The following is a 22461-nucleotide window of genomic DNA, read 5'->3' as shown; positions in this document are numbered from 1 at the left end:
ATTCCTTTAGAAAGCATTGGCAAACTCCTATTTCAGTACTATTTTTCTTTGTAAGTTCTAAACAGAGATATGTTTATATAATATTATACTAAGCCTATACTATACTAGACCTATTATATTATATTATATTAAACTTGTATTGAACGTGCTAAGAATACAATACTATAAAGAAGCACATGCAAAGGGTAAGAATACTTATTCAGGTTTAATTCAGCCTACAATGATATAAAAACTTCCTTTTGCTACTAGCGTGAGTCATGCATTCTTAAGATTCAACAATCAGTCCATTCAGACAATGAGTGTGGACTGCGACTTCAGAATTTGTCAGCTCTGCCAAAAGTGTTTGAGTTTATGCTACATTATCATCTACCCTGGCCTGCAGTCTACAATGTCTACCTGTCTACCTTTGTCCTGAACACCCATTTAAACAAGTGAACAAAGCAAATCACTGAAGCTCACTCATGTTTTGGCAGAGAAAGCTTTTTTAAATGCATATGCTGGAACATTATTTGCTGCTGCCAGAATCATCAGCACACAAACACTTGAGTTTATCTGGACCCTTCAGATTTAGCATTGGCCATCGACACGGAAAACACAACCCGCTGTGTTGGTCTCCACAGAACCACACCATCTAATGTGTCCGTCTACTCAGGCGGCGTTAATTCTGCGGAAATGCTCCTAAGTGGTTGCTTTATTAGGTTACCATGTCCCGGACGTGACTCTGAGAACATCCTCTGCACAAGCAGCTGTTGACATCAGGCCGCATTTCTCTCGCCCACAGATCTGACCAATAGGTCCATATCTGCCCTACTCAAGATGCAGATCTGTCTCAGGATTAATGTGCTGACCTAGTTCCAAAGCAGAAGTGGTTTATCCTAGTTTTTCCAACTTATCTCGCCCTACAGATGTTATGCATTTCTTAGCGAAGTCCAGAGTGATACGTAAAGGAGCTTAGGTTACTTGAGACATAAACATACCTCTCGTGCTTTGAAACCTTTGACCTGCTCAACTCCTATGACCTAAATGATCTGACCCCGGTTACTGAGGGACGGAAGACAGCACTTGCCCGGTGAAATTGGGCATGTAATGATGGCCATTAGAGGCGAATTAACTTTCACCAACAATTCAAAGGAATGTTTAATTAAGTCAACTGATATAGAGTGAAACCCACACAATTTCTCCAGGAAAAAATAGATATTTTTAATATGTCTGTTCAATTGTCTTGCTGCTTCATGATGAGAAAAAAACACACCATATTTATCAAGGATCCCAGAAAAGACTTCAACATTCAGATTTGCCAAGTCACCTGCTTAATAGAGCTTCTGCATTTTATAGTTCTAGTTTATTCTTGATTAATGTCTGTTTATCTCAAATAAGTTTAATAGAAACATCTTAAACATATTTGATACCCCTTTGAGAACTGCACTGGGTTTATTGAGCTATAGAGTATTTTTTCAGTCTTTTATATGCACGATTGTCAACTCACCACTCGTCCAGTGTGCCTCTCTATGGCTTTTTTCACTTTTCCATATGTACCTCTCCCGAGGGTCTCGAGCAGCTCGTAGCGGTGCTTCAGGTTGTGTTTGTGGTGATGTTTCTTCACGCTGGACCCTCTCCGTAAACCGAGAGAGGCTGGCATCTCTCCTCCCGGATAGTCCACCGGCAGAAGCTCACTTTCATTCGCTCCGTTACTCCCTAACTGGGACGATTCCGTCTCCATGGTTTCCTCAGCGACGTGTCCAGATGCTCGATAAATCTTAAGATTTAGAAAGTCGCAAATATCCCGAACTCAGTGTCCAGTCGTTATTTAAGATGATGAATGGGGTCAGGGATTTTGGGACCCGTCATTCATTCATAGGTGAAGTGTTCAGAGCTCTCGTGTTGGGATGCGCTCGTCTCGTCTCTGTCAGCGTCAGCTCAAATATGCGCGAGCGGACTCCATGCTTTCCCGTCCATCCCACTACCGGCGCGTGTTTCTCCTCCCCTACTTTTACCCTTTTCTCCAGAGTAAAGACTACAGGAATAAAGAATGCAGTCTGGATGAAGCCGGAGGCGGAGTTATAATAGCAGGTCTCTCTCTCTCTCTCTCTCTCTCTCTCTCTCTCTCTCTCTCTCTCTCTCTCCCCTAATGGAATAATGGCGTAATGGGGAACACTTAAATGTATTTTGTTAGGTTTGGTCAGTGCTTTCCTTTCACCACTTTCTCTCTCTCTTATTATTCAATTTAACGTGCTTTATTGGCACGACAAAAGCATTTCCCATTGCATATAGGCTAATGTAGGCTATGCCTGTGTTCTGCAGTAATAATTCAAATATTAATACAAATAATCACAATATAACAATTAATACAAATATGACAAAAGAGAGTATATAAAAGATATGACTAAACTGAGCTAATAAGCATAATTTCGGTGTCAGAAACGCTTTATTGGCACTATTATGGCTTTTCTAATGAAGAATCTCTGGTTTGTATTTCCTTGAAATCGACTAGACATGGCATCATATCATGAATGTCTGGTTGTACTTCCCCCGTTGTCCAGTGTTTGTTTTTGTTTGTGTTGTGTTCCTAAACTTTGGTCATGCCCTCAGGACGGTAAACTGTAGCAAAATATGGCTCAGCAGCGCCCTCTAGCAATAGCACTGTATTTGTGCAGCTGTCATAAAGCCTACTGGGATCATTGGCCATAGATACACTAGATGTCGCCTTGGGGTTCTAAACATGCGTCAAAACCGCCGCCATCTTTGAACGGGGTCTTGTCATAGGAAATAGCTAGGTAACGCTGCTATCTCCGCCTGTACTTCGAATTCATGGATGATACCGGACTTTTGTGCTGCGTATGGATGTTCACACATATTATTTGAAATAACCCTTATGTTTAAAATGTACAATATGCAGGAGTTGATCCTCAATACCCACTTTTGGCTGCATGTGCTGTGTTGTTCCTAACTTTTGATTTTTTACCGATTGTACTCAAACCTTTTAATGAAAAAAAAAAAAAAAAAAAAAAAAACGTGTGACGCTTGTAACCTGTAAGTACAGTCCTAATAGTATGCTGGTCCTCTCCCTGTCAATCTTCAAACAGTACATCCATGATTATTATACATAGAATTCCGCAAATCTTATGTATGTGTGCGTTTTGCACAAGGACAGTGGGCTCAAAGGCTTGTTTCTTTTCCTTGCAAACTGGGGAGGTGTGGAAGGACACTGGAATTTGTGAAAATGTCAACTGTTTAAAGCCTTTCTTTAAAGTGAATTTCGTTTTGTATAAATTGTATCTTAATTTTAATCAATTTTATTCATCAACAAATTGCCTGTTATTATAATCATGGAGGCGTCCGCGCGGTCACTTAGGCTACTTATTGCTGGAGCGCGATCTCATCCTAACTCAGTGTGTGCCTCACACAGACATGAGAAATACATCAAATACACAAAGCTTGAATAGTCTTTAAACGAAATAATTTAAAACGAAAGAAAAAAGCTAGGCTACTCTCTGATTATGTAATCTATTATGTGCATTTCTCTCTATAGGCGCGTTCACTACGGAGATGGCGATCGTCAACTTCATCTCTGCAGCCGAGTCGACACTGTCAGAAGTTTATTAATAAAAATCAATGCACGCGTCACCGGATTTACAAATGCACTTTTTGCTTGTTGCACGCACACATATTATGTCGAAATAACGAGATATTATGTTGAAATAACATTATTCTTAATAAAACATCTTTTAGAATATTTGATTGAATGCTGAATGTTGCGCTTGTTCAATTTAATAAAATAAAAAAAAATATTGTGATCATTAAAATAATTGAATATTAAATATTTAGTGGCCAAGTTTTGCTCATTTATATATGTATTATATAGCAATAGTTTATTCTAAGTTTACTCAAGTGAAAGAATGTGACTAATAAACTTAGGCCTACTAGCACTATGCATTATATTTTGAAAAAGAAGTAATTATCTTAATATCAAAACCTTAAATTTCCTCTGGACTCAATGATTAATACATGTCTGACCGTTGGAACGAACCATAAAAACTAGAAAATCGCATTCATGACGATTTATGGTGATTTTATTTCCGTTAGACCTTTGCCTACATTGACGCTGATGCATTAAAGAGGAGGGGCTCCCCTGTTCCAATATGGCGGCTCTATTGACGCATTCGTTCCAATGAACTGCCGTAGCCCAGGCGACATCTAGTGTATATATCTATGATCATTGGCAAGCACTGCCATCATATGGAGGACATAATGTAGCACCAACATATTCTGTGTTCAGAAATTGTTTCTTAAGTATATGTATTGTGCACAGTGCTGGGTAGTAACTGATTACATGTAATCTGGATTACTTAATCAGATTCCAAAAATTAAGTACTTGCAATTAGATTATATTCAATTTTAAAATACTTGACTACAGTTACATTTTTATTAATTATATGATAACATGTTATTCTCACAATGGCTTCCAGGTTTGTGAAATTTCTTCCAGGTTTGTGGAATTGCACACACTGACCTGCCACTATAGTCATGAGCCTATCCCTGAAAATTGAGAGCCACACACACCATTTGATCACTGGATTTACAAAAATATTTAATTTTACTTTTAAGAAGTGTTTTCGCAACATTTCAACATTGTAAATCTAGTCAGTGACAAACACATTAATTATTGAATTATCACGTAGTGAGTCATTTAATCGCGTATTACTGTCTTTGGAAGGCTTTTGTCTTTCAAACACATTAAAATGTACAAATTCATGTAATTTCATATTTACATGCAATGCTGGGATTTCCCAACTTTTTAATCCGCTGAACCTTTTTGATCTTACCTGTTAAGTTAATAAGTTATGTCAATAATAAAATTAAGTCAATAGTAATAATAAATAATACAATTAAGTTCACGGTTCTCTGATGTCAGTTAATTGTCACATGACATGCAGCTAAACAAATAAAATATTTCATCTTTTTTACGTAAGTGTTTTATTTTGATTGTTTTTATTTTAAAATAATTTATTTCAATTTTTATGATTTAATTAATAGCTTTTCTTTAAACTCACAAACCCCCTGGCTTGCAGTTCCATCACCAACTTCATTCTGGGAAACTCTGGAGAAATGTAATATTTAATGCACTTCATGTTGATGATAACAAAGAATGGAATATATTTTATTTCTCTTTGTATTTTTATATCAATATGGTACAATATTATCCTATTCAATATGATAAACAATTTAGGTCAAAAGTAATCAAAATAGAAGTCAGATTAAATTCCCTTAAATGTGTAATGGATTAAGTTACTTACTACATTTTTTTTGTCATGTAATTTGGAATCAGTAACTGACTACAATTATGTAAGTAACTATCTACCCAGTTCTGATTGTCCATTGGATGCTAAACTTATGCGTAGAATATTCGAGTTTGTTTAATTTATATTGAGATATATATTGATGATACTGCATATCTGTACTCTGCCCTATTATTTAAAAACAGTAAGTGAAACAGAAGACATTTAGCAATAAACTAGCTTTCAAACAGTAGTATGATACATTTATTATCATATGACCTTATATGTTTGTGTCATGACCTCATCCATCTGTAACCAAATAATAGCAAGTAGCACATTGTGTCAGTGACGTAACTGTAGCCTGTGTGTGTGTGTGTGTGTGTGTGTGTGTGTGTGTGTGTGTGTGTGTGTGTGTGTGTGTGTGTGTGTGTGGTGCTGATGTGCGTGTGCATTGCGCACAGCTCACCCGTTTCCGGATGACGGTGCTCAGGTCTTGCCTGTCTCTGTAACTCGGTGACTCAGGGGTCTGTGGGTCAAAGGGCAAAGCACAGTTTCCTTTTAAGGGTTAGGCCACTTCCTACAATAATGATGCTGATATTGGACTTCATTTTGTATTGATAAAATATTTAACATCCAGCTTTATTTTGAAAACATAATTAGAACAACTGGCTAATAAAAAAAAGATCTACTTTGTTACCCTCCTAAAACTGTCGATTATGAAATTGTGAGATCCAATGTTAAGCTGCTTTCTTATTGTAAACATATTTGACATTGTTGGGTTTATATCTTGCTTCACTAATTCCACTGTGCTGTAATGTGTCTTTACACACTGTTGAAATGTTTGTGGTCAGTAAGAATACTTTTGTTTGTTTGTTTTGGATCAAATTATTACTTTTATTCAACAAGGATGCATTAAATTGATCAAAAGTAACAGTATGGACATTTATAATGTTACAAAAGATTTCTATTTCAAATAAATGCTGTTTCTATTCATCAAAAAATCCTGATTTTTTTTTTATCATGGCTTCCAAAAAATGAAAAATAAACATAAACATATAAATAAATAATTAAGTAAATAAATAAATAAATAAAAGTAAATAAAAAAGAAAACTGTTTTCAACATTAATAATAATAAGGAATGCAGTAATTCAGTTAAAATTCAGCTTTGAAACCACAGGTTTTAATTACATTTTAAAACAGTTATTTTATATTTTTAAATTGTAACTAGTTATTTTACAATATTAGTGTTTTTATTTTTATTTTTATTTTTTTATGTAGTGTGCACGGGCGCGTGCGTGTGTGTGTGTGTGTGTGTGTGTGTGTGTGTGTGTGTGTGTGTGTGTGTGTGTGTGTCACTAGTTAATATGCAACTGAAGACTTCAGCTTTATAGAAATAAAAGAGGGAACAAAATGATATCATGTAAAATACAGTGATGAAACCCTGGAGGCAAACCATTAATCTTGGCTGATGAAAATGAAATAGACTCAAGAGTGTCGTAATGTACAGTACATGTCATGCCACTGGCACAAGAGAGTCACAGTACATTAAGCAGCATTGATTATTAGTTTCCTGAACACCACAAGGTTTGACAATGCAGATATGAATAATGTCATAGGAGCGAATGACCCCAAAGTCTTCTAACGATCAAATCAGGACCTTTCTGTATGCCCTATGTGGGCACCATACCCCAATAAATTAAATCTATATTTCACTTCTATCCATACTCGCCACAGCAAGTCTTGCATACTTGCCTCATTGCTGTTGGCTATCTGACTGTCAGTCCCAGAATGCTCAGCTCTTAGGTTGATTCTGGTGGGTAACATAAGATGAGCATCAGCCATCTCACCTGATTTTAGGAGCTGTCCATCAAAATATAGCCCAGAATGCCAGAGGACAATGATCCACCGGAGTAAAGCATTTAGCCTACCAAGAAGAAGAAAAAAAAAGCTCTAAACTATCAAGAAGGCTATATACAATTCAGACCTGGAGGGTCTTTTTCAGACTTGATATTTATCTTTAATGCACTTATTGTTTATTATACTGAGCAGAATTGTTGATATGTGGATTTATATCTTCTTTGTACCCCAGCCCCCATAGTGACAAACCAAAGGTTGACAGTTCTCGGAAAATCTGTGGCATATGTGTGCACAGAATACCCAGATGACTTGTGACCTTTGTTAGAATGTGGAACAGTATGATGAATGAAGAACGTAATATCATTTTCCAAGACAGATATTTGTAAGATATCTGTATAATGTATCGATCTAAGCACATCGACTACCTTAAAACTTACAACATGGACTAAAAGAACGGTATTTACAGCTTTTTACAATCACTTTGCTACTATTTTCAGAACCTTGATGTCATTTTTCAAAATTCTAGACACAAAACTTTCAAAACACAGGCTGTCTAATGTTCAAAACATCGCATTGTGCATTCACATCTTTAAAGAAATCTTGCACTTGCACAATCATTGGTTCCAAAAACAAATTTACCGTGAAATACTATTGAAATCACCCACACACAAGCAACCGATAGTTTCACCGTGTCATTGTTCGTACAATCATTAAATATTGTAGAGCAAAATATGATACAGGTTTCATTATTGTACTACATGTACAGTAAGTACATCTCTGTAAAAGTACTGCAGTAGTAGAGAGAATACTACAGACACAGTGGAATCATTGAACAAAGTTTGAAATATATTGATGCAAAACACTACAGTACATTGAATCAAAGCAAAAATAATTAGCTATGAAATAGAAAAGAAAAGACAGTACTGTAAAACATCAAATGCAGTGTTCCTCAACTTGCTTGCTTGATGTAAGAAACAAAACAGGAGTGATTATCTGTACTATCGATACCGTAAAATGTCTGAAAAGGTGGTACAGTATTTGTGACCATAGACACAGTGTCTGATGAAGCATTATGATCAAATATTAGGCTACATCCATGGATATTGTAGTCTAATTGGTTCATGCTAATTGGTGACAATGAATCTCATTATCTTGAAACTTTCATGATTTACTGTAAACATGAAAGATTGTTTGTATGTTTCCATACAACTATGCATTAAGAGTAATGCAACAGTTACTTATCATTTTGAGCAGTTGTATCAATTGATAGTTAAATAATTATAAGGAAATGAATAGACACTCATTTGAAATGTAATGTGTGAATTGCCTTTTGAAATAGGAGTTCTTTGATGTTAAGTTGTGTCATATTGAACAGGTGATTTTTGTTGAATGAACAAATGATCTAAGTTTTATGTGTATTGTATCCAAGCAATTTTGGAAAATGTGCATTTTGATCATTGGTTGTGAGTTGTGAAAAATGACATCAAGGTTCTGAAAATAGTAACAAAGTGATTGTAAAAAACTGTTATGTGTTTTTACAAATAATGCAGTTTTCCTCGATGAAACTGTTGTGCTGTTTCAAAGCTTGTTCCTCCTTGAACATGACAGCGCACCTGATTCTGAGACATGTTCTGGTAAAATGGTAAAGTTCAGGCGGAAGCACTGGCCCCAGGCTGAGACTGAACTCTTTCTAATTGGAGGTCTTTCTGTCCTACTGTATGAAGAGTAACTTGTCATTATATGCAGAGAGCAAGCTAGAGACACACACAACTTCCATCCAGATTAGTCGAGGCCAGATTTAATTTAATTAAATATGTATTCACCCCAAAGCACGTGTAGTTTTGTCCTACCCTAATGAGTCATGAGTGAAATGTTTGCTCAGCACACTCTCCATTGTCACGCATTTGTGCGTGCGTGTGTGTGTGTGTGTGTGTTCAGTGTTGTATTGTAGGACATGTGCTTGGAACACCATTTAAAGATTAATTCATATTCTTTAATAAATACAGTAAACATTGCGTCTCTGCTGAAGAATCTAGTTTTATTTTAATTTTGTGTTGTCAGTTCATTCAGCGAAAATTGATTGATAAATTTTGAAAGCAAAAAAGAAATGAGTGTAACTGATTTTGAAATATAAATAGAAAGCATAGAAAAATATTTGAAAGAATGATCATTTCCAGTTAGAGGCGAAACTGAATTTCCCCCTCTCTTGCTGCATACTATTTATGTTTTGATAATTATAGCAGTGAACTGGTTTGGAGTACTAGCAAAGCAATTAGGATCAAATAAACTCTTAATTGATGGTACAGAGTCAAACATGCTTGATAAGTGGGGACCAGCATGTGTAGTCCATTAGTGCAGGTAAAAGGCCCATGTTTTTTTCCCTAACAGTCATGCTCAGGTACGATTCTGCACTTAAGGATCTTTAGATAGTTCTGGATTTTGTTTGAATCGCGACGAAAGCAGTACAGGAGCTCGTAGTCACTCATGACCTCTCCGCTGTCAGATATAGGAAGCATGGCTTCTGGTGCCGACAGACCTGTCACAGAGTTTCCAAGCATTCCCAGTACCCTCATCTGACAGAGGAGGAGAGAGAAACAATGAATGAATCACAGTGCTGCAGGCATTTTCCACAAATCAGAAAAGTTCATAAACTCTGTCAACCACAGGAGATCAAACTGAATTTTTATTTATTTATTTATTTAATATTTTATTTATTTTAGGATATGATATATATATATATATATATATATATATATATATATATATATATATATATATATATATATATATATATATATATATTTAATTATTATTATTATTTTACATTTTTGCAACCCTTTTCCAAATTTTGAGGGATGTTTGATTTAGTGTGTCTTTTTACGTAAATATAAAAACATTTAATAGTATATATATAGGCCAAATGTTGGTTTAGTTATTGATTAAACTGTGCATTTCCCATGAAATAAAGAAAATGTTTAAATGTATATGTTATTATTTTTTCTTGCAATAACTTGAATAAGGTTAAATGGCTTGTCAAATATAGTAAATACTTTGTTAAAATGAAGAAAATTTAATTATTCCAAATTCTCCATAGATAGTTACATTTTAACAAATACATCTCAGGTGTGACAAGCCTAAATGAAATTTTTAAGTGTGCATATATATATATATATATATATATATAATTATTATTATTATTTTTCTTTTCACAAGTTTTCACATCAGAAATCATCTCTAATGCATATAGTAGGCAATCAAAGTGCAAAACACACTCACAATCACACAGATGTCACACACCTATCTTTTCTGTTTATTTCTAATAAATGACTCAGACACACTCTGGCCTTTGTCATATACTCCTCTCCTGAACCTTCTTAACCATGCACTTCCGTTTCTTATTTCCTATGTGACTTACCTTTTCGGTGACTTTCTCCACCCCTTTCCTTAGCTCGTGGGCCATGTCACCCATCTCCAGGGCTTTGTTACTGCTGAAGCTGTTGAAGTCCTGCTGGTGAGCCATGCTCTGGTGCAGCTGGAACAGGGGGTCCCTCCAGGCCAACAGCAATTTAAGAATCACCTCGGTTAACTCTTCACGCTGAGGCACAAAATGTAAACCGTTTAAAGATTTACAGGTATGCATTAACTTATTTCTCATTTCTACAGCTGAAACTGCATACAATCAGCTAATGAGGCTTAAGAGTTTGAGGAGATGGTTGCTGGGTTACTTAATTTAGCAGATGTGGCTTTAAGTACATTAATTGATGGGACAGTCCTCTTGGGACGGGCTGCGGTTAAGTGCTTTGCTCAAGGGCACAGAGGTGATAAGACAGCAGTGGGATCAGAGAACTCAATGGCAGCAGAATCACAGATGCTCGATGTGATAAGAGCTGAACTTGCAATCTGAATGTTTTTTTTTAGGAAGGGCTTGTCAGGATGTTATACTCACAGCTAGTTTCTGTGCATTTTCTTTGCCATTAGGAGTCAGTATGTTGGAGGTGTGACATTTGCGATATATCTTTCCGATATGATTTTTGCTGGGCAGGAAATACTGTTCCTTTAAACAAAAAACAAAACAAAAAAAATGGCCATAGATTAGATTAGAGATTAAACATTAGAATAACTTTATTCATATTAGACAACTTTTAAATTGCATATATAAATAATATAGCTTTTATATTTAGATAATTTACATTTCATTTAAAAGCTATTATGCATTTTCTTATTATATACAATAAAATTTCTGAGATCTAAATATCTTATGCACTTTTTAAATCTTAAAATGTCTATTATTATTTAAATTAATACTTCATTTTGCTGTTAAGCTGTTAATACATATTATCATTCACTTTTAAATATTTTAAAAAGTCTGTTTTTATTTGAATTCATACTTGATTTTAGCAAAAAAAGACAGTTTTATCTCTATTAATAACAACAAATATTTCAGTCAGATTGTAATTTGGATTTTTTGTGTGTGCTTGTGTCATGATTTGACTTTAAACAACATTTGACATTTTTCCCGCTTTAAGATAACATTAGTTTCTGGTAATAATCATCCATATTTGCAAATTACCATATTACCATAGATTTTAAAATATGATCATGTTTATTTGATACATTTGATCAGAAATGTTCATTAAGCTAATGCACTTGCATTACAAAATGTCGAAATAAAACTTTACTTTAGCATCTGCAAAACATTTTACAACCTCTTTGTTACAATGACAGTTGCATTAGAACAATTAGAAGTAGAAGAAAAGACAGATGCGACTCACAAACTCTGAGTGCAGATCGTTGGAGAGGCTGTGCATTCTGGCAGAGTGCTGAATGACCCTGTCGAAGAGATCTGCCAGGGACGGGACGTGGCATCCTGATGGCCCATGTGCGCAGATGGGTGTAGAGCCGACACGACCATGAGGATCCAGGCACAGAAGTGCCACAAGTAGCACAGCCACTGCCGGCAGAGACAAACCCACAGGGAGAAAGAGAAATAGAGACAGAGAGCAGAGAAGCAGAGGGTTAGACAAAATATAAGTTCCACCGAGAAATGCATCCACAATATTTCACAGATGAAAAATATTTGATTTCTAACTGTGGGTTTCAAAAGCTAGCCAGTCTCCTTGAATCAGAGTCTCTGTCACTTCATGGAAATACCTTGCTTCAGGCTCCTAGACATTCTGAGAGGAGAGGAGAGGTTGTGGAACAGCAAGGGGTCGGGCTGCTATTTAAAGTGTCCAGAGTTTAGGTGCTGAGGGACGAATCTGCCCATTAAAGAGAAGGAAGGAACGAAGGGGGCGGGCATGAAAAGTATGCGTGCGTGATGATGGCATGATTGTCATAGTCCATTGTGTCCGTTCCTTCAATCAGATGGTGACTAATACCTCTTCCCCCCCAGTCCCTGCAGGCTGCCCGCTTCGATTTTGCGTTCTTACCTCTTTAACCCTCTCTGTTTCCTGTCATCTGCCCCATCAGAGTAACCTGGGTGATTGGCGCTCTTGCCTTCTGACATCCTACATGACCCAAAACGCCAGTGAGTCGTGAACTTTAAATAGTCATTGTAGAGAATAAATAGTTTACAGAGCTGGACTGAGTTGACTTTAGAGTTTTTAATTAATTCAGCCTTGTCAGTGTTCAGTGAAGCATTTGAATAATTCCAAAGACTGGAAAATGTCATGGATTACAATAAATAGATATAAGAATTAAAAATAAGTAATGTATGTTCTATGTCTTGCATTTTACAATTAAATGAAGTGGTTCCAAAAAAAAAAAAAAATTAATATGATATGATATGATATGATAGAATAGAATAGAATAGAATAGAATAGAATAGAATAGAATAGAATAGAATAGAATAGAATTAATATAAAATTTATATTCATGCACATTATAAATTATATTACATTACATTACATTATATTGTATTATCAGTTCAATTCAATTCGTTTTAGTTCCATTCCATTCCATTCTAATTAATGTGGGAGAATACAAATAAAAATCAATGTATCTACAAAATGGATACAACATTCACAAATTATTATTATTATTAATTGTCTTTTCAGTGTTTTGAGTTGCTGTAAAATGGACTATGTGTATGCTGATAGGAAGGAAACATACTTTGTGTGTTTTTGAGTCAGAGTGAACACTTAAGGTGAACACAGACACACTGTTTCTGCTTATTAAGGCCCAATGCACTCAGCGTGAACACAGTGATCCGACCAAACCCAACAACCTTTGGAATGTGGTGACTGATGTGGCAAGTATGATCAAGCTTTTTCCCTTTATCATTGTGCGCTGCATGTGCTCGGTATGAGACACTTGACCTCAGACATTTGTGTTAATGTGGTTGGATGTTCACTGTGACTACGATCATAAGCCACCCAACCCTCAAGGCACGATATGTGCGGCTATGACGGGTCGATGTAAAACTGAATGTAACTATGACGTTAGCCAGCTGGAAATGGGTCAAACAAGACAGGAGGACTATAGTTAGATGCAAAATCTTACAAACTGTCATAAAACAGTGAGTGTTCCTCTCAAATGTTCAGGGATGAAAATAGCTTGTGGACAAAATGTCATCTTATATGATGATGTGAATGAAACAAGCTGACAAGTGATAAAGATGAGGTGACTGGATAAGACTCTACAACTAAAAATAGTTTTCTTTTGTTGCTGAAGTATTACCATTCAAAAGTTTAGGGTTGGTAAGATTTTGAAATGTTTTTGAATGAAGTGTCTTATGCTAACGAAGTCTGCATTTATCTGATCGAAAATAAAGTAAAAATAGTAATGTTGTGAAATGTTATTACAACTTAAAATAACTGGGCTTTTTATGTAATTTATTCCTGCGATGGCTAAATTGAATTTTCAGCTTCATGTCACATGATCCTTCAGAAATCATTCTAATATGCTGATTTGGTGCTCAAGAAACCATTATTATTATTATTATCATTATCAATATTGAAAACAATTGTTCTTATATTTAAAATAAAAAAAAAAACCTTGATGCATATTTCTGTCAGGCTATTTAAATTATAGGAAGTTCAAAAGAACAGCATTTATTTTAAATGTAAATGTTTTATTACATTATAAATCTAAATCTTTTAAACATTATAAATGTCTTTACTGTCATTTTTGACCTATTCTTTTCTTAGAAAGCTCAGAATTTCTGTAAAAATAGTATACTGTTGAATGGTATAGTGTTCTTCAATGCTGTCAAATCTTCATTAATAATTATAATAATTCTAAAAATGTATTGTTAAAGTTTTCTAATTGAACCTGATGACAAAGTTCTTTGCCTCAAATATCTACATTTTATCCTGAAAAGACCCAGTCTTGTTTATACTGACAATTGTCGGGTTTGGTATGGTATATGTCAAAGAAGTGTATATCACGTCTTTTGGCTCCACGTGAGGTTTAACAGAATGAATGACTTACAATGGGGCTCCATGCGGTGTATTCAAGCAATGCAACATTCTTAAATGCAGGGCATCGTATTTTATATTATCTGTTCATTTTCTGGATTGTCTGCTCTGATATCTGTCTCTCTCAGTAACTTATTGTCTCATTTCATCATATAGATGTGCTATGACTCTCTTCCTCAGTTAGGTACGAGATCACCAGTCACAGCTCCCAAGTCTACACATCCTGTAAGTATGATTATTTTTAACATTTGATTTAATGAAAGCACTAAGTTGTTACTGAGCACAAATGAATAGAACCCCCCATAACATAAACCAGAAGGTAAAGAAAAGATTGAAAAGATTTGGTGAATTATTTAGAAAAATATTTGACTTACAAACAGACAAGCATTTTAGCATATGTTTTTTATTTTATTTTATTTTTCATTATTTTATTTTATTTGAGACTTTCAATAAAGTAATCTAATGCATTCTATTTAATAATAAGAAGCAAAAAGGTAATATGACTCAGCACCATGGACAGCAACTGCACAAAGCATGCAGTTGCTGTCCATGGTGCTGAATCTTATTCTTTATTCTTTGAGGCTGGACATGTGGAGACTTCTGGTGAAAACGTGGGGAAGGCAAGATTGCAAAATGAATCATTGCTTGATGTCCATGTGATGTGAATGTAAATGAGTTGCAAAGTCAACATCAATAAATGCTTCACTAATGACCTGATGAAAGTGCTTATGAAGCGTCTAGTTGCAAGTCAAACTTACATGCTCTGCAAAAGTCCACCTGAATTCAATCGCAAAGAAAGAACAAACTATTTTTTAAAAAACATAATGAATCATACATTGAGTGGGTACATGCCAGATTGACGTTTCCACTCAGAAATGCACATAAAGATGGACAAATGCACTCTCAAGTATAGGACTGACTCTCCGTACACTAAATATAAATAGCATTGATGTCTTGGGTCCTTTTAAACATGAGAGCAATATACAATGTACTTTGAGAAAATTGTTGGTAAAATGAAAAAGATTTCTTAGAAATCTTCATCTAATTGCACAATGTCGTTTTCTGACCTCTGAAAAGGCTTTGGCTCATGTCCAGCCTGCATGACTGTGCTTAAAGACATCACCTGCATTTACATTTCTAACAGATTAACATTCTTGCCTACACTTTGTGTACAGATTTATTTGGCAACAATGCCTTTTAAGAGGGTCAAAGGTGATGAGACTGCTGGTGGGCCACATGCACTCAGAGCTTTATGATTGGTTCAGATGGGTTCCATATGGCAGGCTGCATATGCATACAGCTGATCTGGTAGATTTGATTTTGCGTACTGTAGATCCAGCCCGCAGGGGACGCCTCCTAAGTGTTTGGAAAAAGTATCTTTATTGGCAATGCAGTTAGTTAATATGGCATGACACGGGTTGCCAGAGGTCTTCACGTTTGGTTGCGTGTTCGTGTAGTGTGTGCAGCCCTTAAACCAGCGTACTGCTGAATCACGCTAATGTTGTGGCAGCAAGAAGATTCACCTCTGACCACTCACACAGTGAAGTGATCTAAACAAACTGACAAGAAAGGGTAAAGAGAGTAATCAGAACAGTTGGGTATTCATTACAGTCAAGTTGATGATATTATGGGATGGTTTTCAGATAAGCAGTCATTGCTGAGGATGTGTACACGTGAGTCATTTTGAACTTAGGCTGCCCATTTATGCGTGTTTATGTGTGTGTCAATTCCCAGGTTATTTTTCATTCCAGAAATATTAGACTTTCTACTGCCGCTTTTGTCTGTTTTTGGTCAGTTGCACAACACAGCTGGTCCCTTGATTACTGAGTGCACCTCAAGAATTACATATTTGTGACCCTTGATCACAAAACTCTTATTTTGCACGGGTATATTTGTGGCAATAGCCAACAAAACATTGGATCAAAATTATAGATTTTTCTTTTATGCCCAAAATCATTAGGATATTAAGATCATGTTCCATGAAGATATTTAGTAAATTTCCCACCTTAAATATATAAAACATTTATTGTTGTGAATGGATGCAGCACTATCGCCAATAGAAATGGACAACTTTAAAGGCGATTTTCTCAATATTTAGATTTTTCGATTTCCAGATTTTCAAATAGTTGTATCTCGTCCAAATATTGTCCTATCCTAACAAACCATACATCAATGGAAAGATTGTGCATTCAGCTGTATAAATGGAAATTTAAAAAAAATTACCCATAAGACAAAGGTTTTTTGGTCCAGGGTCACATTTATACAATTTTGTAGTATCTAAGTATTTGATAAATGCACTTTGTAATCTTTTGCTAAATCGCAAAATGAATATACTTTACATTGTAATGTTGTGATGATTAAATAGCCAAATATATACAAGCCAATAGTATTCCTCCATTTAGATATAAGAAAATGCGTATTTGTGATTTTCCACTAGATGTCAGCATTGTACCTCTATATATTTTTTTCCATCCATCCATCCATCCATCCATCCATCCATCCATCCATCCATCCATCCATCTCACCTTTATCTATCTATCTATCTATCTATCTATCTATCTATCTATCTATCTATCTATCTATCTATCTATCTATCTATCTATCTATCTATCTATCTATCTATCTATCTATCTATCTGTCTGTCTGTCTGTCTGTCTGTCTGTCTGTCTGTCTGGATTTTATTTATATTCAGAATGTTTTATTTATTATGCAATGTATAATAATGTAAAATCATAAATAGTATATAGTTCAACTATACTTTGAATACTACGAATACTAGTATTGAATATTGTATTGATTGAATACAAACGAATACTAACGTTTTCCTTATGCTATACTCTATACTATTTGTGAATTATTTTACAGTTTTTCTCGATTGGTTTGGCTCATTTCTTGAAACCGAGATGACATTCTCAAAACCATAAGGTCATTTGGCCAAACAGTCTTACAGTTCTGCTCAACATTATAGCTCACTAGCAAAATCAAATATCTTTCCCCAAACTCTTCGTCCATGCTTCCAAAGCAGATTCTTTTCCCATATAAAAGGTCAGTACAGTCAAAATAGCACAGATCCTTCTCAATTGCCTTGGCACATGTGCATTCATTTAGTGCTTTTGTCAAAATAACCTGGATGGTTTAGCACAACACCATGGATCCCCTGCAAAAGCTCATATCTCTACCAAAACAGTTTATCCATGTGTCAAAACTAAATATCCTTCTCATATAAATAGTCAATGCCCCCAAAATGCATTATACCTTTGGCATTGTTTAAGCACTGCAAGTCAAAATGCTTAGACGTTTTGTCACTGAGGCACAGGTCTAGCAACAGAATACCACTATGAATAAAACTAAAAGATTTTACAGTAAAATCAGCCTCCAATAAACCACTCATACTCAAGGAAACTGTAAACATTTTTATTCGTACAAAGAAATGTTAACATTAGAGAACATACTGTGAAAAGAAAACATATACAGGATTCTGTAAATGTGAACAGTTATAAACACAAACAAAAAACAAAAAAAACTCTAGCCTACCATACTGTAAATAAAGTTTCAGAACTATAGTACAGTAATATTTTCAGTGGTCGCCATTGTCACCCTCTCTTTCCTGGCCACCATCCTCATCCTCCTGGCCATCGACGCGCTGCTCTCTGTTAGGCCATAAATTCTCATCCACATCGCAACGGATATTTTCTCTTGCGATGCAGCGAGGGAAGAAACGGCGTGAATGTCTCAACCATCCCCTACATTGATCCCCTGTGATGTCCTCACATGCAGCATCCATTGCATGCAGCAGGGCCCTCTGGTCTTGAGCCTGATGCTCATACACCCTCCACCTCCAAGCTGAAAAAAACTCCTCAATTGGATTTAGGAAAGGAGAGTAAGGTGGAAGAAACTCCATTAGCATCCGGGGATGGGTGGTGAACCAGGTTCTGATGCGTGGGCCACGGTGGAAGTTCACATTATCCCACACAATGACATAATGTGGTAGCTGAGGTCCTTCTTCACCTCTCTCATTTTCCGGGATCAGATCAGTATAAAGGTGGTCCAAAAAATTGAGGAGCTTTTGTGTATTGTAGGGCCCTAAACTGGGAATGTGTGTGGCCACACCTCTTTCTGATATAGCGGCACACATTGTTATATTTGCTCCTCGCTGGCCTGGGACATCCACAGTGGCTCGGTGGCCAATGATGTTACGGCCACGCCTTCGACCTTTGGCCAGGTTGAAGCCAGCTTCATCAACGAACACTAGGATGTGAGAGGTTTCGTTGCCTTCTAATGCCATTATTCTCTACAATAGAATAAAAATAAATCTAATCAGTCAAGTAGAGACAGATACTGCAGGGAGGATCTAAAGTACTGTAAAAAGAGGGAGTGAAAAACTGAAGACAATTTCTAGGCAAAATGCTCTAGTCACACAAAGCTGGATTCTGAAGGTAAAAAGGATAAAGCAAAACAAAAAAAAGTGGTAACCATGTCTTACTGTAATAGTGTTACAATGATAGACAACCAGTAGTTGACTTACATGCACATACTGGTACCGCAGCTCTTTCACTCTGTCAGAGTTTCTCTCAAATGGTACCCTGTAAATCTGTTTCATGGTCATCTGATGTTTCTTCAATACCCGGTCTATTGTGGAGATGCTGATAGAGTTTATATTTTGGAACATTACATTGTCTAGAAGGATTGCATTACGAATCTGTCTCAGTGTGATGGCATTATTTGCAATGACCATGTTGCATATTTCTCGTTCTTGTTGTTCATTTAGAAGTTTTCTTCTGCCACCCACTTGAGGCTGTCGTCCAATCCTAGACATACAAGTCAAAGGTCAACACTGTAAATTTGTTACAAAATGAGTTACCAATGTAATTGTACTGCTGTTTTATGGTACTAAAAGTGTGATGCACTGCACAGTGACTGGAATACTATTCACAGTATTTTCTCCATTTTTTTTTCTTTGTCATTTTTATAGTATCATATAACATCACATGAAGATATTACAGTACTCTAGGCCTACACACACACCAACACTGAATAGTTCAATAGAATAGTTCTGTACCTGTTTTCCCTGCGAAAGGTTTGGATGATGGAGGAGACTGTAGACCGAGGCACATTAGGCTGCACTCGGCGACCTGCCTCTGCCATTGTGAGGCGATGGTTTATAACGTGGTCAATAAGGGTGGCCCGGATTTCATCTGGGACATCATGGTGCCTCCGTGCTCCTCGGCCTCTTCCCCCTATTCCTCCACGCATTCTCACTCCTCCTCTTCCTCTTCTTCTTCCTCCTCTTCCTCGAGCAGGAAGTTGCTGTTGTACTTGGCGAGGTGCTTCCATGTTCACACTGCAAATGAAACTGGCCCCGGGCCAAGCTCTGTCTATATACTTTTGGCAGCAGTCATAATCATAGACAACACCTGTCAGGTAACTAAACAAACTGTTTGATTGGTCATCTGAGATGTGGGAAACTGCTCCTTCGTTAGTTCTAATTTCACCTGATTGATTGTCAAGTACTGTCATAAATTTATCAAATGTTCCAAGAAATTCTTTCATGGTATTATATCTTTGACTAATTTTGACAGTTGAACAGACAATTGTGCATATGATGACTTACACAATGAAACCATGCTGATATGTTTTGGAGAGAGTAACCATTTCACTGAAAAATCAACTAATCAGTTTAGATCAGCAAGATCTATTTATTTGGAAAATGTGCTAAATGTGGGCTCATTGTGCTAACTGTAGCTACTTGTACATAATCATTTGAAAAAAAGCACAGAGTCACTTGAGACATGTACTAAAGCATTTGCAATTTGATAAAACCAATGAAAAATGACATTCTGTTGTGAACAATTGCAAGGTGGTTTGGAGATTTGTCCATGTTATTTTGAGAATGTCATCTCGGTTTCAAGAAATGAGCCAAACCAATCGAGAAAAACTGTAAATAAACCTGCATTATAACATCATTTAACATTCACAGTGCAATATTTGTTTGTTTCTTAGCGACACAGACTCAGGTTGAGGAACAAGCTTTTGAAGATGAGAAACACTCCATTGTCTGTGATGTCAGGATAACACTCCATCCTCCGCAATTGTTCTTGTACATTGGATAAGTGTTTTCATGGTGCACTTGCAGAGCTGTGTGTGTGCCTCTCACAGGTTTAGAGAGGCTCATTCGTTAGTGAAGTGGAGACAGCAATGAGTGCTTGTTTGAGTGAAGAGTAGTCATGTTGGATAAAAGGGATCTGCAGTCATCTCTGAGTGGCGGCTTAGGTTAAGATGGCTTTGTGCTGATTAATTAAAAACACAGATGCCACAGCAAACCTGTCAAGTTCTCAACAGCGGTGAGATACTGTAATACTGAATCTTTGCATTTTAGTCATTTTGATGAGGTGTAGATGTACATAGGTGTATTTTACATAGCTGTATAAAATGCCAACCCATACCATGCTGAAAACCCCTAAACCAGCCTAAGCTGGTCTTCCGGCATGACTAAGATGAAAAGTGAACAAAAACCCTATAAAACCCACCAAAAGACCAACTTGACCAGGTTGTGAGACCAGAGAACCACTGGTTTAAACATTTTTATCATCAGTCATCATAAACTAAACTAGTGGTATCTATCTATCTCTCTCTCTGTCTGTCTGTCTGTCTGTCTGTTTATCGTTAAGATAATGATCACAGCACTTATAGCCTATACTACATTCCCCAACTGCTGCTTTTATGGAGGCCTCAAAAACTGTCATGCAGACAGGCTGTTGTCTGAAACACTTGTTGTCATGTATATCGAGGACAGCTACCTCCCTGTGCATTGCTTTTTATGTTGCCTTCTGTCTAAGTGATGCCTTGAGCTGTCATTATGGAAACTGAAAGGTGCGCACAATGACATCCAACATTTTCTCGCTCTCTTTCTCTCAGTTTTCACCGCTGGTTTCTGGTTTATATGCACTTACATTAATATAATGCTTATTGCTATAGTGGCCTAATAATTAATAAGTGACGGAGGGATCATGTAATCAGATTTATAGGTTTGCCATCCAGATGATTCATAAATAATGCATGAGCTATCACTGCACATGCACACACAAACTGCGTTGCAGCCATATTTGCATGGAAAGATAACAGATGCGACTATAACATTTTCAGAAAGCAGACCATTTTAACACAGTGCTGTGCTTCATGTGTCAAGGGTGCAAGTCTAACACGTCCTGTTGTAAAATTCTTGCTGGATGCATGACCTGTTTGATTGGTCCTGCAGTCATCAGTTCTGCCTCACATGACCGTCTTCTTTGACCCTTCACCATATGCAAATGCACTGCAGATGCCATGGCAACATATCTTAGTTAATATCCAAGCAACAAAATCCTGTCCATATGACTTTAGTGGAAGAATATTTAATCAGTTAATCTCCACTGATTAACATATTGGGGAGTATAGTTAAATCTTTAAAGTAGCCCATTTAAAAAAAAAAAGCCAAGTCAAGAATAATTCATTATTGATTTATAATTATTAAAATGATTTATTTTATATATCATTATATTTGAAATACCAGTATTTTATAACTTCATAACTTTCATTTAAAATTAAACCAAAAATAACATTAGTGTTTTATGGCTTTTCAGCGAAATTGAAACCGTTATGCAAAAAAAAAAAAAAAAAAAATTAAAATCACGAAACAGCAAAAATATAAAACAGAAATAGACTTTTAAAATCAACTAGCCCTCTGTGTGAAACTTCATGAATGACAGGTTTTTAACTATTTGAATGCATAATGTGTTAACATCTTTAATAAAAGCTATTATTGTGATGCTGTCTGCGCATATTGTATTTTAATCTATCTGCAAACTTTAAATGTTTTGTGAACGTCATGTTAACATGTTCATGTGCATGACCAGCAGGTGGCAGGATTTATG

General features: G+C 36.1%; 2 protein-coding genes across 2 annotated transcripts in view; both read right to left on the bottom strand.

Annotated features, from left to right (window-relative positions):
* The window catches only part of nuak1a (NUAK family, SNF1-like kinase, 1a), a 13223-nt gene extending 11188 nt beyond the window's left edge, over window positions 1-2035 (bottom strand). The window contains exon 1 of the mRNA XM_081364041.1: window positions 1487-2035. Coding sequence (XP_081220167.1) covers window positions 1487-1720 — 234 coding nt within the window. The 5' untranslated portion in view covers window positions 1721-2035. The remainder of the gene's footprint in view (window positions 1-1486) is intronic.
* Window positions 2036-9514: 7479 nt separating this feature from the next.
* Window positions 9515-12639, bottom strand: prl2 (prolactin 2; the record flags this gene model as incomplete). Its single annotated transcript, XM_081362632.1, has 6 exons — window positions 9515-9706; window positions 10549-10728; window positions 11080-11187; window positions 11906-12084; window positions 12285-12307; window positions 12563-12639. 6 exons carry the CDS (start codon window positions 12637-12639, stop codon window positions 9515-9517), a joined length of 759 nt encoding a protein of 252 aa, XP_081218758.1.
* Between the last annotated feature and the right edge of the window lie 9822 nt (window positions 12640-22461).

The sequence above is a fragment of the Scardinius erythrophthalmus genome (genome assembly GCF_964197995.2).
Source record: "Scardinius erythrophthalmus genome assembly, chromosome: 4".
Classification (NCBI taxonomy): Eukaryota; Metazoa; Chordata; class Actinopteri; order Cypriniformes; family Leuciscidae; genus Scardinius; species Scardinius erythrophthalmus.
This window is presented reverse-complemented; position numbering and strand designations above follow the sequence as displayed.